Source organism: Urocampus carinirostris, chromosome 6 (assembly GCF_059441175.1).
Source record: "Urocampus carinirostris isolate Australia breed hairy pipefish chromosome 6, RoL_Ucar_1.0, whole genome shotgun sequence".
In the NCBI taxonomy this organism is placed as follows: Eukaryota; Metazoa; Chordata; class Actinopteri; order Syngnathiformes; family Syngnathidae; genus Urocampus; species Urocampus carinirostris.
The window spans coordinates 26,300,527-26,318,562 of NC_142354.1; the positions used below are offsets into that span (position 1 = coordinate 26,300,527).

The 18,036-nt window shown below is 39.1% G+C and overlaps 1 protein-coding gene across 1 annotated transcript in view; it reads right to left on the bottom strand.

The window, feature by feature from the left end:
- zhx3a (zinc fingers and homeoboxes 3a) overlaps positions 1–18,036 on the bottom strand; it is a 49,031-nt gene that overhangs the window by 3,742 nt on the left and 27,253 nt on the right. Inside the window, exon 2 of the mRNA XM_088338488.1 lies at positions 6,292–8,929. Within this exon, the coding sequence (XP_088194614.1) occupies positions 6,292–8,771 (2,480 nt within the window). The 5' untranslated portion in view covers positions 8,772–8,929. The remainder of the gene's footprint in view (positions 1–6,291; positions 8,930–18,036) is intronic.

The window sequence follows — 18,036 nt, forward strand, 5'->3', positions numbered from 1 at the left end:
GTCACCAAACTTTTTCAACCTGATTCATACAAAGTGCTATTGATATGCATTACCGTAAAATCCGGACTATAGAGCGCACCTGATTATAAGCCGCACGCACCACATTTTGCAGACATTATTGGTTTTGTCCTCACACAAGCCGCACCTGTATATAAGCTGCATGTGCCAACATTTAAACATGTAACACAGTCACAAGTTTATCCCAAACCTGACTTTAGATGCCGCAATTGTAACTGCAAATATAGTACACAATCCATCCACCACAATCGGCAACATGAGCAGAAAATGATACCGGTAGTTAGAATTTAATGCAAACCTTTAAAGTCCAGGTCCCGTTGAAAGTAATCCAACAAAAAAAATGTATATTTCCAAAGTTAAGGGTGGGAAAAATATATATCCACTATTGTCCGCTGCAACAACAAAGAGATTTAACTCAGCTTTACCCCACTTCCCGTCAGCTTGCGTTTGCTCCGCCCCTTCTTTTTGATTCGCTCGTAGAAAACATATCACAATAAGTCTCTAAAATAAATACATTACAAAAATATACAGTTGCAAATACATATTATACATGGTTACACATATTTACAAGGGAAGACGGTACACCGAGAGAGTTTTCAAAGCTTTAATAATAATAATATAACTTTCATCCCAAACCGTACCACCACGCTACTCCTAACACACTCGCAACGCACAAAGCGTAGCTGTTAAAAAAAGGCGTACCGCAATTGCGAAATTCACGGTAAACCGTCCTCGTCTTTCTCCTCATAACTGTCGCCATCAAGGGCGTCTTCTTCATAATCGGAACGAACCCCTGTCCTCTGTCATACGTACAATTCGAACATAAACTAAGAGGATGCAGTCTACCTCGGCGCACAATTCCACCGGTCTAAATTTTACCTTTTGTACTCGAGTGCCGCCGGTGGCCGTTAGAAAAATTACATAAATTGGCCGCTTCACTGAATATGCCGCAGGGCTGAACATTTGGGAAAAAAGTAGCGGCTTATAGTCCGGAATTTACGGTACTATGTTGTTACTGTATGTTGTAACTCTATTATTACTATGGTATTACCAGGTTGTCATTGACAGAGGTTAAAATAGGCTCAGTCTACCGCAAAACATCATTGCCTGCCCTCTCCCTTCCCTCATGGACATCTACTCCACTTGGTGCCTCAACATACCCCAAAAAGTCATCAAGGACAAATTACATCAACATGTCCAACTCTTTGACCTGCGGTGCTCTGAGGTACCACATGCAGGGTTTGTACATCTTTTTAAATGCCAAATTTAAGCACTTTTTAAGGACTTTTGTGAAAATTTTTCATTTTCTCCAATACAATTGTAAGAAGAAATCCGGTGCGAATCATGTATTTTGCGGATCCACAAATATTTGCGATTTAGACACTCGATTTTTAATCTTGCGTGTGCATTTGAATAAATGATGAAAACACGGGCGATGACACTTCATAGGACAATGCCACACAAACTAATGAATGCTGCTGCTGTTAACATAAAGTGAACAAATGCGAAAGCAAAGCGAAGCTACCAGGGAGAAGTGTTGGCATCATTTTAAAGCAGGTGTAACAGAGTTGTTTTGATTTCTTTTGGAATTCTCACAAAATCTGTGTTTTTGTTGCATTACTGTTAAAACTCTGGTACCGCATTCATTTGTTAAGCCATGGGCGTTGTGCGACTGTCTTTTTCGTTTGGCACTTTATGGGCTTCTGCGCTTGCCGTACCTTCAGCTATATTACCTCGGGCTGAAGGTAAGTTGTGCCCAATATCAATTTGGGTAACATAGTTCATATTTTGCTAAATATAGGAGCTGCCTTCACAAATTGTTTTTGTATACAAATGTATATAAGTTGTGCTAAATGATGCATAAAAAAGAGCTAATTAAATGTAAAGTAATGCAGCTTGAAACGATCATTACTGTGATGCAACCATGCCACAATGTGCGGCATATTGAGTGATGTCCCGTTTTTTGTATTTTTGTTAATGTTTTAGATGTATGCAGTCGTGCACAGACGCCCCTACTTATTTGTATTGTTTATTGAATGCAGGCAATGAAACCAGTGACTGTGAACCCTTTGTGTCGCGCATGATTGAGGGTTGATACAGAGACCTGTTGTGAAACACGGCAACAATTTCAAGCATTTACGATGGCTTCACCTGACATTCAAGCACTTTTCAATCCTGAAAATAATAATAATAATAATTTCCTTTGTATTGTTATTCTTTGTAACAATGTACACAGAACGAAATGTCGATACACCTGACCCGTTGTAGCAAGCCGATGCAGCCGCAGCCAACAGAGGGTGCCGCCATTTTACCAATGTTATAAGTCTTAGGTATGACTCAGCCGAGGCGCGAACCAGCGACCTCCCAGTCTCAAAGCGGGCGCCCTACCATCTAGGCTACTGAGCAAGGATTTCAAGCACCTGTATTAACCATGCACATTAGCCGTTAGCACTCTGAATTCGCATCTACAGATGTCATGAGTATGAAGTTCTGTACAACTGCTACTGTGTATATGCACGTAATTATTATATATATCACATTTTTTAAATGTTTTTATTCTTTTTGGAGATTTTTACCTGCTTAATTGGTTTTACTTGCACTGAATGGAGAAGACCCACATTTTCATTCATCTTGTATAATGACACAATAAAGGCTGTTCATTCTTGCTTGTTTGAAATGAAATTTACTGTGAAATCACAATGACTAATGCTATACTTTCGATAGCAATCCTCAAGCTATTCAGGTGCAACTTGGCGCCACGTTGGAGACCCCTGGTTTACGGGGAAGAAGCGAGCGTCTCCGAAATCCGATCCGCTGAATGCAACGGGCATGATTTATTCAAACGTATTAGCATGAGCTCCCAAATCCATAATTTAATGGGTATGACTCTGTAAGCTCAAAATAGATTTTGTTTAATGCAAACCTTCATTGTAATTCAAATCTGATGTGATTATGAAACAGGCTACCAAACACAGCAATAAATTTGATAAAAATATATATACAATTATTTAAATGGAAATATATATATATATATATATATTGTAATTAATTTTTATTTTTTGTTAAAACATTTAAAAAAATATCTAACCAAATGAATTAGATAATTACAATAAATGATACAAATAATAATTAAAAAACTATGAATATTTTAGTCAAACAAATACATTCAAAAAATCATAATTAAAAATGATAAAAATAAATAATCATGTTTTTATTCATCAAAAAGCTGTCTAATAAAGTTAAGAAGCCTTGTAATAAATTGTAAACTGTTATGCATAGTACAATAGCTGCATCCTTGGCAGGAAATAATTAATTTTGAAAATGGATTTTGTAAATGTGAATATATACATTTTTTTTGTAATATAAGAAAAACAGGTACTCGGATAAATTACTTTAATTATAATGAAAATAAAAAAAACGAACCATTAAATTTTTATTACTAGTCAAAAGCAAACCATTAAGCTTAAAATAAATTGTAAAATTATAACTCTTATGCATCATAAAATAATACAAAATAATACTTAAACAAAATGATCTACTACCTACAGAATCAGATACTTCTGCTCATTTTTCAAATTTATCAGCAATTTTTCTTATTAATTTTAGAGTAAAAGAAAATATATTTTTAAATGATCGAGTGTTTGTCTTATTCGGCAAATAATTTTGTATCCCTTTTATAATTTTACTCGACAAAATCTTTTGAATCAATAATTAAATAAGGAACAGTATTTCAAACATGCAAACATTTCTGACAATATAGTCCAAAAGCAAACATTCTTGCTGTTTTGGAAATTATTCTTTATTTTACTCCAAATTTCAAAATAAGAAAAATAATTTACACAAATTAAATTGTAATATAAAAAATACAATTTATTGGAAACACGGTAGTTCTTAAAATAAATCAATATGTTAATTGAGCAAACTTGAAATAAATTGAAGTGGAAAACCTATTCTCTACATATCTTCCTAAACCATTTTTTTGTAGTGAAACAATTGATGATTTTAATTTAAAAAGCTACATTTAAGATAAGATAATCCTATATTCGTCCCACAATTGGAAAATTTCTTTTACTACAGCAATAAGACCGTCAATAGTGAATATGAACAGCATAAAAAAGTATTTAGAAATACGAAAAAATAAAAACCAGAATATTTCCAATGTAAAAAATAAAAAAGTGGATGGCCAAGCGCACACCTTAAAACGTGCATTGTTCAAAAGCCGGAAACTGTAACTAAGTAACAAAATAGCAGGTGTACTTTGTGCCGTGTTTAACTGCGTTAATGGAATTTCTAGGCTGCAGCGTTGCCATTAAAAATAAAAAAAAAGTTCACCCGGGGACAAAATGAGAGAACAATGCTCGTAAAACTTCAAATAAAAATTCCACATGGATGTAAAAAAAAACCCATTAAAATACTAAATTTCCTTCCTTTTTGTTAGATGCGGTTGAAATGCTATATATTATTAAAATAAAATTGGGGAATATGGTGAAAAATCTAAGGCAAGCGTTTCCAACGTGGTGCCCCTCAAGGACAGCTTAGGTGCCCACAGACCTGTTCTGCTGGATCATTGTGATTTTCTACAAGAGTCATATTTTTTTTGTGGATCACAGTCTTTTTTACTGGTTGACCTGTTAATAACATAGTAATAACATGATTATAACATAGTAACAACATATAATAAAAGAATCCGTTGTTATTTTGGAAATGCATATCAAACCTGGTGCCCTTTGCGCTAATAAGTAACAAAAAGTTACTTTTCGCTTGAAAAAATTGGAGAACCCTGATATAAGGTGTATAAAAATAGCAAAAACAATCAGCAAATAAGAGACAGTTTGCATTCCAAGTCTCTAATTAGTATGAAAAGTAACAATGTACCGTTTCATATTAATAACCGCGTACAAGGCTAGCTAGTTAATTATGTACTAGATAGTAAGCTAGCCAATCATATTTTTGCTAGCTTGCTAGCCCGCTAGAGATCATACGATAGCTTACAAAAATAAAGTAGTTCATCTGTCAATCAAGAACATTTAGAACCAACTAGCTAAGTTATATTATATGTAAATGATAGAAGGCTAGCTTGCTTAAACAATAATTGATGATAAGCTATCTCAGCAGCAGATAATGATGCCAGTTATAGCTGTTTTTAAAAAAATGTATCAATAATTTAACTTTTCATTTTCCAATAAAATATGATTTGTTTAACACAAGCAATTGTCTGATATTGCATAAAAGTCTGTAGTACTTTTCTTAAAAATTCTTAAAGGTTCCTTAATTCTTAAAAAAGATTCTACTCAGCAATTCAATAATCTGATAGTTAATGTATGTATACAGGAAATATATATTATGCTAAAATGCTAATAGATAATAAATTATCTTGGTAGCTACCAGATGATCAGATAGCTATCTAGCTAAATAGCGAATGTTAAGCTAGCAGGCTAGTTTGCTAAAAGCTAGAAGTTTATATCTTAGGTAACCACTTAGCAGAAATATTGATTCAGAGTATTAAGGGCAGTCTAGAGAAAGGCAACTTAAATAAAAAGAGAAACAAATTAGTTAAGACCACTTCAAACAGTGGGGTTCAGTCAGGATGTATAAATTAAAAAAAAAATGAAATGGTTATATATTTTCAGTGTTAAATTTCTGTCTAACAAAATAAATTTTGGATTTTCTTATCAAAATTGCAGAATTTCAACATTATATTACAAATGTCATTATTGTAATTGGTTTGTAGTGACTGCAGATGCAGAGTGAGGCGCGCAATTCTTTTGCCTCATGGCACAGAGCGGTAGTGAGAAAAAGGATTCAGATTTGGTGCATAGAATCAGTATAAAAAAAGCTTATAAGAAGTCAAGCCATTCAGTAATTTTTTTCTCCTAGCATGCAGTTTTTTTTTCATAATGGAGGATTACCTAACAAGCAGCGCGTAAATGACTTCATTTACTAGTTAAGGTGAGACAATAAACTGTTTTTTTTCTATGCTACAGTTTATATTCACTGTATTGCTTTATTGCTCAAAGAATTCAATGATGAATAAACATAGCTTCATCCATCCATCTATCCATTATCTGCGCCGCTTATCCTCACTAGGATCGTGGAGTTGCGGGAACCCATCCAACCTGACTTTGGGAAGTGGGCAGCGGACACCTTGGACTGGTTGACTTAGCTTCTTTTATTTGTAAATCTGACTAAGCCTCACCAGACACGAACCTAGCCGCACGTCTCTGACTTCAAATAATAGGTAACTAAATAAATCGGGCTTTTGACGTTGATTACCTGGTCTGATTGGCATCGTTCGGTTGTTCAATGAGCGGCTGAGCAGTGGTCAGCTGCTGATGGTCTCTTTCAGGCCAGACGTCCTTCAGGATTCTCGACTGAGCGGGATTCTCAGCTTTGATTAGTTCGCTGCTTCCCTCGGTCGCCATTAGTGCATGCAGCGGTGAGTTAAAATCCCGCCACTGAGGCCGCTCAGCGCCCACTTCTGCATCTCCCGGTTTGTTCGCGGTCTGTTCCGCGTCTTTCTTTTCAATCTCCGTCGGGACTTTCTGCGATTTGGCTTTGCCTGGGTCCTCCACCGCTGGCCGCACGTAGCTCTCCAACCACTTGAGCTGTCCGTTCTTGTGACTGTAGCGGCAGTCGCTGAACCAGCGTACCACCTCTGACTTAGGCAGCCCCGTCTGCACGCTCAGTTCTTCGTACTGCTGGCTGTTGGGCCAGCGGGCGCTGGAAAAAGCCCGGCGTAGGATTAGCAGCTGTTGGGCGTTCTTGTTGGCCCAGGGAGGCGAGAAAGACCCTTCGACTGTGTCCGACTGGCGCTCCTGATGCGGCGTCTCAGATGAAGTATCGCTTTCGTTCATCTTCAGTCTCTTGAAGTTGATCTTGAAAGGTTCCATTCTGAGCTCAGAGCCACTTTGCTCTCCGTTAAAAAGGTCATCCTCCTTGATGAGTTGCTGTAAGATGGACATGCCTTTGATGCCAAAATCTTTACTGCGCTTGCCCTCATCAGTGGCGCTTTTTGTGATGACGGCGGTAGTGCTGGTGGCGCTTGTCGTTGGCGAAATGCTGGCGGTATTTGGGTGCGGGGTGCTGCGTTCATTGGTATGAAAGCCATTGTCGTTCCGAGTGTCGACTTGCTCGTCTTTCCTAAAGGTGTCTGCCGGCTCTGGAGGACTGATGGCGGCACTGTTATGATTGTTATGATTGACGTTGCTGGTGCTTTCAACATTGCTGTGACTGTTGAAACCTTCCGGTCCCGACAGTAAAGCTTTCTCATCTGGGTTGGCGACAAAGTGCAAATGGTTATTGCTAATATTTGCCGAGTTGACGGCCGGGCTTTCTGAGACCACTTTCCTGGTGGCGTTCTCTCCGTTGGAATAGCTGGTGATGCTGCTGCTACTGCTGCAAGTGCTGCTGCTACTGCCGCTGCTTCTTTCCGGCTCCCCGGGGGCTTCAACAGTTTTGGTCGGTATCTGCGGACTTTGTACTAGGGACGGAAACTTTGAAGGGAGAAGCGGGGTGGAATAGGACACCCTCGTCACTTGGGGGTTGGTGGACAAACTAGCGTGCTTGGGAATACCTCCGGTGGGTCTGGTCCTCAAGGCGCCAAAGGGAATGTCGGCCATGGAGAAGTTTGGTCCTTTAGAAGCCGCCGGTACGGTGTGGTGGGTAACAATGTGATTGACGTGCCGCTGCGTGGTCGGTTGCTTCTGTGGTGCGCCGCCCTGAAACACGGTGTTGAACATCTTTCTCCTGGCTTCTTCGATTTCCTCTGGGGACCAGCTTATGCCCTGTTTGAGTCTTTGGGCAGTAAACCAAAGTTTGATCTGCTCCTCGGGGAACTCTGACACCACCGTTAAGTAGCAGAGCTCAGCTTTGGTCGGGTAGGGGAACTTGCCGAAGGACGTTTTTAGAAAGCTGCTGGTGTCCATTGCAGCGTTGTAGGTTGGGATGCTGCTGAGGGGGATCATAACTTTTGGAAGGTCTTTATTGGAATCGGAGGAGGTCGGGGAGTAGAGGGAAGGAGTGTGCTGGTGAAAGACTTGGTTAGACACTGTTGTCGCCACGGTGTGACTAACAGTTGTCCTGGGCATAGCTTGGGCGTTAAAAACACTGAGGGCCCCGTTTTGGAGTTCAGGCACATTCGTCAGCAAGTTGGGGTCTCTGGCTTTCTTCAATACTTCCACCGTGTGGGATACTACAATCTTTTTGTGCTCTCCCTTGGCTCGCATCATTTTGGCAATGGGGGTCTTGCTAAGGGAGATCCCGGATTCCCGGTAGCGGTCTCCATCATCTGTGAAGAGACTCTGCTCCACCGTGGTGACGTTGTCCCTCTTGTTGACGCTAAGGGAGGCGGTCGTCAAGCCTTCCATGATCTTGGGATGCGTGTTAGCGTTATGCAGAGCCAGAGCCTCAAAGCGCACCGCAGAGATGCCACAATTCAGGCAGTAGAATGTAGGTTGGGCTCTGAAGTCCAAGTGGCAGTTATGCATGTGATCCAAAAAGTAGTTCAGATCCCGGGACTCGAACGAGCATGGGGGACAAGCGTACGTCCCGCCTTTCTGCACCTCGCTGCCGCATTCGGATTTGGACGAGCTGTGAGAGACGCGGCCAGACTCGCCCCCAGAGATACTGAGTATGCCGTCCTCCGGGATGGTGGGTAGGAGTTCTGGCAGAGAGCCCAGGATGATTTCCTCGCGCACATGTTTGGATTTGGAGGGTATCATACAGGGCACGGTGGATTTCCTCTTGCTGGCCATGGTGTTATTGGGCGGACACGGGAACGTAAGTGAGTGATTGTCCGGTTGGATGAAAGCGGTGGGCGGGAGGGGTTTAGTGTCATGGATCAGCCACTGTTTTGCTCCATGCCTCCTGCTGCCGAGGGACCTTCGCCCGACTTTAAAAGCTTACGGGGAACCTGTCAGGTAAAAAAAAAAAAAGACAGCAAATTAGATCACTATCAATTTCATTTTCCAGCTTGATTCTCGGCATTGGCCTAGATTGGTCACTGAACGCTAAACCATACATACCGAATTACATAAATAAAATTAAAAAAATATTTGGAAAATGTATCAAGACGCGTTATTCAAACGAGGGGTTGGTTTTGAGTGTTTCTTGGGTTGAATTATCAGCCAATGGCATACCGCAGACACACTTATGACCTCCTGCTCATTTGAAGAATATTTGCCATGAGTTTCTGCAGCATGAAATAGATTAAATATAACTACTTATAATTGATATTACTATTTATATAAACATTTTTGTAGTGAAATCGTTATTTAATTCAGATTATTTAGGATTGTTCTTTTTTTTATTTACCGTATTTTTCCGGCTTTATGATGCACTGGATTTTAAGGCGCACCTTTAGAATAGACTTTAAATATTTCTATAGGGCTCATTGGGTTATAAAGCACAACTTAAAAACTGTCTTTTGTAAAATATTATCCATATATAAGGCGCATCGAACTATAGGTTCCATAAAATTAAAACTATTTTAAGGGCTAGGGTTGCATAAAACGGCATAAAACAGACAAAAGTGTTTTCCATAAAACATAAATATTTTGAACTATGCTTTCACTATTAAAATAAATTGATTCATTCATAAATGGTTATCATTTCTTCTGGCGTTTTATTGTAATGATAGTTTTCTCAATTTAATGACCGTATCTTCCGGCCTATAAGGCACACTGGATCATAAGGTGCACTTTATATTTCCTGGCATATTTGGGGTTTTAGGTGCGCCTCAAAGAGTGGAAAATACGCTATTAAATTTCTTAATTTCTTTACTTTATTTTACTTTTTGTATTTTTTTTTTATTTACATTTTTTTACCTACATTTTCTTTTCATTTGTATTCATTCATATTTTGATTTGGGCATTTTTGATCCTATCAGCACTACTTTAGGAGTGGGACAAAATGGGAAGAAATGTCTCTGCTCTTTGGTGTGTAAGACTAAAAATAACAATTGAAAATAATGTGAAATTGTGAAACAAATATTTAAAACATGCCTCACCAATCAGATAGCCCCCTATGAACACCCAGAGTAACCCACGGGCCAGTTCTGGAAATAGCTCAGTAATGGGTCATTGGTATTTTCTAAGAAATTTGATCTATAACAGGCGTGCAAAATCATTGATATGATCAGTTTATTTAAATCAATTCTTGCATTTTAAAAAAGTGCCTAGTTAAACCCTACTTATAATAATTACAACCTGGTAATTGCATAATATTAACATAGTAATAACATGATAAGTTGTTATTTTAGAAATGCATATCAATGATAGTCCTTCCGGCTAATTAGTAATAAAAAAGTAGCGCTCTGTTTCAAAAAGATAGCTGATCCCTAATTTAAAAGGACAAGGCACAGAGCAACCATGTGAGGTGAAGCACACATGGAAAACTCATACCGTCTTAGCCTAATAGATCCTAAGAGACCGCCAGTCCCTAAGCAAAGTCCACTCAATTGCTGTTTTCTAGATGTGGGAAATGCACACACGCTAACACTTAAAAACTGTGTGAATGTGTGGACAACCTAATCGCCCTACATGGAGTAATAAGCGTAGGTGGAGATAAAGTGCGATAACGTAGGTGGTGTTGCTCCACAACCACAACACTCAAGTCAAACACTTTCAGCACTTTGGTGTCCCAAACAGCTTATATAACCATGACAGATACATGTAAGGCTGATATACTTTACAACCCCATTGTTTTAAAAGCTATTGATAGCATCAAAGCACCTATTCTGTTTCAAAATAGCTGTAAATCGGACCTGACTTAAAAAAAAAACTGTTTTTGTAAAGCGAGTGCTTCCACAAAGACGACAATTAAACAAGAAGGTGTCTAAGAGTGAGACAAACACACACAATCACTGGCACTTGTCACGGTTCTGTCAGTTTATCGGGATACTGTGTGCCTGTCACTTTTCATCAATCGCGGAAGATCAACGCAGCGAGCGATGACAGTCTCACGTCGCCCGCTTTAAGGGTCTCTCCGCTAATTATTAATGGCAGGAGGAAGTATTTTTAGCAGCGCTTGGCGATACAAAGAAAGAACGGCGTAATTAAAGTGTAAGCCTGCATGCCGAGCGCCGTCAAGGTGCGGTGCGAGTAACGCGATTTGCCGGCTGTGAATGTGACCGGGGATGTTTGTTGCCAGATGCCACCTGGCTCCCCCAAGGAAGGAGTTATTATCAGTGAATAAATATTAGCGCCGCGTTTCCACAGGCATTTTCAACCAATTGAGTGGAGTGTATTCCCCATCCTTTTTTGATTGATAGTGCTGCATGTATTTCACAATCCGCCGCGGTTTTAGGCACGGGCGAGGTGGGTAGCCGCCCGGGGGTGGCATTTTTACCACTACCCCCGGCACGAGAACTTTCCAAAAAATAAAAAAAAATAATAATAAATGTGTGCCACAAGGCGGATTTGTATTATCGAACAACATTTGACTCCGTCTCTTATCAAAAGGGTGCCCCTTCGTTGCAGCTTTGACACCCCTTCTTGCTGCGAAGGTGTGCGGGGACTGACAATGAGATGAGGAAAAGCGTTGGGGAGGGGCAGCGAGGGGTACAGTTCACCTCTGATTGGGGTGCCCAAAATGAACAGCCAAGGGAGAGGAGGGGGTTGATTTACTGTGTTAATATACATAAAATAATGAGTCAGCGGCTCTTGTCTTCCAGATAACGCAAATTATTTATAACTTTGAAAATAAAGGCCAACTGCTGTGCATTTTTCAGAATTGTGTGAAATGGATAAAATATGTGATTCAAAATCGATTATGTCATTCAGGTGAATTGGTTTAGCCTCGAACGCTTGTCGTGAGTGACATTTGGTGGATGGGCATCTGTTTTATCATTTTATACTCATGCTAAATACTTGTATTCTATACCTTATGAATGACCTATATTGTAGGTTGACAATATTTGTGTATTGTTTGTCAATGCTACAGGTTTTTGAGTTTTGCCTTGCCCTCACGTAGGTTTTAGATCAGGAGATGGTGTAGTCTGTAGTTAGCAATAATCTGTGGTCTGTGCAGCCCTTAAAGACACCTTGTGATTAAAGGCGTCACAGATAAACATGACTTGACAAATATTTGCCATTTTTATGTATATGGTGTATTTGTATTTTCCCCTATATAATGTATTTATATTTTTTAGATAGATAGATAGATAGATAGATAGATAGATAGATAGATAGATAGATAGATGCTTTATTCATCCCCGTAGGGAAATTCACACTTTCAGCAGTATCTATGTGTTGAAAATAAAATAATAATAAAAGAAAAGAAATAGAATGTGTCATAATAGTCTGTAATAATAGTTTGCAATAGTTTTTGATCTGTGCAGCCCTTTGAGACTCTTGTGATTAAGGGCTATACAAATAAACATGACTTGACTGACTTGAATACATAAATACCCAACATAACATAATGATATAGAGTATTTAAATAGTGCTACATAAAATAATCACTGTAATAAAAATAGGGTAATATGCAAATGTAGGGGTGGGGTTTAATTTGGTCTTTTACTCCCTCGGGTGGAGTTAAAGAGCCTCGTGGCATGAGGAAGAAATGTTCTCCTCAGTCTGTCCGGGGAACAAGACTGTGATTTGTGCAATTGACAAATGTATCTACCTCTCTTATTCTTGTTAAATATGTGTATTTGAAGATTTTTTTGGTGTGAAAGGTGGGTTGAGGGGGTGCTTGGGGGGAGTCTCGCCCAGGGAGTAATTTACTGTAGAACCGCCACTGCCCACCATTGCAACTTCTTTATATGATTCACCGGGCAAAAATTTACAAAAATATGCATACTGGTTTTGGGATGCGTTATTGTTTCATTTAGAGGAGGATGTTGCCTCTGAAAAATATGAACAAGGATTTTGAAATCCACCCAGAGAAAATGCATCCAAACTGGACAGCATCCCTAAAGGAGCAGTATTACCAATCAAGTAATCGTTTACAGCCAATGCTGGATTTGAAAAGATACTGTTCAATTTGAGTCTTTCAATTTTAATTATCCGCCATAAAATCAGATGTTTGCGTTAGTGGGATGTAAGGCTTTTGAAAACATTTGCTTTCAATTTAGAAACAGACAATGTTAGTACTAGAATCCAGTTCAAACAAAAACAATCCTACTTAAAGTTACTTTGTTACACTAAAAATGTCTGTAAATTGTTGGTATTTTCTGGACTATTGGAACTGGGGATTGATTCAAAATGTGTTTTTTTTATGTATACTCAAGAGTAAACTTAAATAAAGCATAATTTCACAGACACCTTTTCGGATATGTTGTACCAACGCGCACAGAAATGTAGTTTTTTTTAACGCTGAAAGCAAACATCTTCCTTTTCATCTTAAAGAAGCATCGTCTTTTATGCTGAAAGGTAGTTTTGTCTTCTTCTGCCCCCCAAATTAGCATCGTCTTTTTTACTTAATAAGCGTTCTTCTGTATTGACAAAAATTGGCGTAATGTTCCTCTACGACGAATACTAGAGTGCTTTTCTTCTGTGCCATAATTTGTTATTGTCTTCTTTTTTTGCAAAAATAATCGTTGCCTTTTTTAATGCTGAAAATTAGCGTAATCTTCCTCGATGCCGCAAGCTAGAGTGGCTTTCGTCTAAACTCAGAATAAGCATTGTCTTCTTTATATGCAAAATTAAGCGTTGTCTCTTTTATTGCCAAAAATATGCGTGATCTTCCTTTACTCCGAATACAAGAATGGTCTTCCGGGCCAAAATTTTTCATTTTTTCCTATTTTGGCAAAAATAAGTATTGATTTCTGTATTGTCAAGAATTAGTGTGATCCTACTCTACACCGAAAACTAGAGTGGTCGTCTTTATTTGCAAAAATAAGTGTTGTCTTTTTAATTGCCATTAACATAGCTCAATCTTCCTCTACGCCGGAAACGCGAGTGCTTTTCCTCTGAGCAAAACATTAACATTTTCTTTGTTACTTGCAAAAAGAAGCGTTGTCATCTTAATTTCCCAACATAGCTTTATGTTACTCAATGCCGGCAACTAAAGTCATCTTTTCTGCTCCAAAAATTTGCATTGTCCTCCGTTTTTGCAAAAAATAAGCGTTGTCTCTGTATTGCCAAAAATGAGTGTAATCTTCCTCTACTCTGAAAACTAGAGTGGTCTTCTTTATTTGCGAAAATAAGCGTTATTTATTGCCGAAAACTAGCATAATCTCTCTACACAAAAAAACTACAGTGCAGACGCTCCCCTACTTAGGACCATTCAACTTACAAAAAAACGTTTTTTTTCCGGGATGTCGAAAAATATCCAGACATTGTTGTAAGTTAGATTTTGGATTGTGTTTTTCCGAGTAGAAGACAGTACTGTAGTGCTTCTTTCTGCTGCGTGACACTGTGAGAGGTCACCCAGCATCCACCCCGAAGAAGAAATTCGGCTTTTACTTCCTAGTTCGTGTGTAAACATACTATGTGTACTGTATCTCTAGTGCGCTAGGAACTTTGAAGTTTTTATTGTTTAATATATCGTGCATCCATTCAATATGGTTGGTGTAAAGTGTAAAGAAGAGACGAACCATTTCTTTTGAAATGAAAGTGGATAAAGAAAGATTGATGCAGTTGAGAAAATGGTTGGATCGCCTGTTTTTTGTCCGCTCTCTACCACAGTAGGGCAGTGTCTGTAGTCTTTTCCTCCTTTAGTTGAGAAATCATGCGCTGTTTTCTTTATTGCTGAAAATAACATAATCTTCCTTTATGCCAAAACCTAGACTAGTCTTCTTGTGTGCCATGAATTAGCATTGTCTGTATGTGTCTTTTTCACGCCAAAAGTTAGCGTCTCTTCTTCTATGACCAGAATTAGCGTTGTTTCCTTATACACGACAAGCTAATGTCTTCTACTTTCACATTAAAAAAGAGCTCTTTTTCTTTGCTGAAGGGTAACGTCATCTATTTCATTATATGTTATTGAAAAATAGTGACTTATACAGTAGTGCGACTTGTGTGATATGAATTTTTACTTAATCTGTTTTTTTGCCAACATTTCATTGAAAATTGTCTTATTGATTATTTTTATGTCATAGTAAACACCCTTGAACTAGCAAGGTCAGTGAGTTTTTATTGAAGTTGTCGTTTTCTGTGCTGTTTTTATTTGACAAATTAATGTGGTGAGGAAATATAATTAAGACCAGTGAATCAAATATAGAGAAATGTTTCATATTACCTGTGTAAGTATGTGACGGTGTTAGAAAATACCGTAAACAGATTCATTTTTGTTATTTGCTAAATGAAAGGGAAAAATCCTTTATGCTTTCCTAATGGGTTCCCTATACAAAGTTTAGAGATCTTGAGTGTGTTTGTAGGAGTGTTATAAATACATTTCAGAATAACTCAGCTGGCTCTGACTATCGTGTTGCGCATTTGCTAAAAAACAGCCAAAGTACACACATCGCCGAACGCGCAAATCCATTTGCAAACCTCATCCGCAGTCTTATAACACTTCAGTCATGCGCGCAAATTTCTCTCCTTTTCTTCACTCTATTATTATGAGGTGAAAAACATGCCGCTCGCCAAGTCATACATATTCCAATTTGTGAGATAAAAAAAACAACTTTCAGATTTTTGCTCTCCGTTAATGTGACATCAGCGATACAGCTGGCCTCGATGAACGGCCTTGAATCCACGGAAAGTAAAAGGCTTGAGAAAAAAAGAGAGAAAAGTCAATTCTTCAACTTCTGCACTCGGAATGAACTTGTGACCCAAACGGGACCTACGATCATATTTCACTCGTGTTGGGGAGAAACGCTCGATACCACACATTCATTCCAAAAAATAGCTGAAACGCAGTTTTCGGCGATGGGGCACTTTTTCCAGAACCGGCTCTTTTGGCTCAACTATTACTAATTAAAATAAACCACTATACACCAAATTAAATGTGTTTTTAAATGTACAATGCTACTATATTACAATAGCATTTACTGGTTTTATATGCAGTGAACTTTTTACCCCATTTAAACTTTCAAAAAACACAGAGACAACGTCACTCATTGACCAGTCACGGGCCCCTTCAAGAGAGAGGGAGAGAGAGAGAGAAGATGAGAGAGAGAGAAAGAGAGAAAGCAAGAGGGAGAGAGAAAAATTGAGAAAGAGAAGGACAGAGAAGGGGTGGGAGAAAAGCGGAAAGAGAATAAAGAGAGAAAGACAGAAATAAATTGAGAGAGGAGAGAGAGAGCGGGAGAGAGAAAAAGAGAGAGACTATGAGAGAGACTGAGAATGAGAGAGAAAAGCAGAGAAAGACAGAAAGAGAAAGAGAAACAGGGAGGGTTAGTGAGAAAAAAAGAGAGATGGAAGGAAAAGAATGGAGAAAAAAGAGAGGGGAGAGGAGATAAATTAAGAAAGAGAAGGAGAGAGGGGGAGAGCAAATAAGGAGGGAAAGACAGAAAGCAATTGAGATGAGAAAGAGAGAGAGAATATAAGAGGGACTGAAAAAGAGAGAAAATGAGTGCAAGAGAGAAAGGGACAGAGAACGAGAGAAAGAGAAACAGGGAGGGGGAGTGAAAAAAAGAGTAATATAGAAAAAGAGAGTGGGACAATGAGAGAGAAAGACAAAGAATGAGAAAAAGAGAGAGATTTTAAGAGAAATACAAAGAAAGAGAAAAAAGAGACCAAGAGAGAGGGAAAGAGGGACAGGTTCAAAGAAAGAGAGAGAGAAAGAGAGATGGGGAAAGAGAAACAAAGAGAAAGAACAGATCAATAAAGAGAGAGAACAAAGAGAGAAAGACAGAAATTGAAAGAGGAGAGAGCGGGAGCCGGAGAGAGAAAAAGAGAAAGATAAGCTGAGAGAGAAGGTGAGAGAGAGAGAGCGAGAGAGCAAGATGGAGAGAGGAAAAAATGAGAAAGAAAAGGAGCGACAGAAAAGGGGAGAGAGAGAGTAGGAGAAAGGAAAAAAGTGAGAGAGGAGGTGAAAAAAAAGCAAAAAAGAAAGAGCTGTTCTGTTTGCGAACAACCCATCAATAACAGTGTAGTTATCACTCATCGTCTGTAATACGGTAACACATTTGACAGAATCCTTAATCTTTTCATCAGACGGCATTTGGACCCGGGAACCCTTCCTACATACTTTCATTTTAAAGACGAAGCTAATAAATAATAGAGAAACCTGTTCCAGAATTAAAAGAAACCCTCAATTGAGGTCCCGACAGCACTCAACCAACCCGTCGACCATTTCAAAAGATTTTTTTCTCTTAATTTTACGACCGGCAGCTGCAGCCTTTCGGACGGGAACGAAACAAAAAACAAAAGAGAGAGAGAGAAAAACAATCGTTTAAAAAAAGAAAAAAAGTAGGTCATCCGCATCTTATGGAGTAATCCCGGTCGACTGCATTCAGACACGGGCGTGCGCTGTAGGTTTTTGGTGCCGGGTCATGTTATTCTATGTTGGAACACTCCATTAACCTCCGCTAAGGACGCCGCGTTTGTCCACGAGATTTACAAGCGCGTTGACGCAACGCCCGGCTGGAGAGCGGCCATATTTCTAACATCTGTATCAAAGATGCTATTGTGCTTTTTGGGAGCCTCCATCAAATCATCTTCGTTTATTGTGGCAGATTCTTTCTTTTGCCCGGCCGATGACGACTTTTCCGTGGGTTAGTACCGCACGGCCGCCGCAAGCCAACGCTTCTGGGTTTAATCGTTTTCGCCTCAGTTCTACTTCGCTCACTCCGCAGACGAAATCGACAGTGCCTTGCAAAAGTATTGCCCCTGAAGGATTTATATTTCATTTATTTGACTATAAGGGATTTTTTTACAATCAAATACAAATTACATTTGAATACAAAAGATATTCACTGGCTGAGCTGTGGGGCGAGGTCATTGTAGCCTAGACAAGAATGACGTTTACAGAAAAACAACAGGAACGGGACAAGGGCGGACGCCAGAGGAGCCTGTGACGCGAAAAAGGAGACATTGTTTGGCTGATAAGCTTTCTTGTTGTGAGTTTTTTTAGACGTGGCGGCGCCTTTCGCCGAAAAGGTGGTGAAGCTGGTTTCTAGCCCGCCCA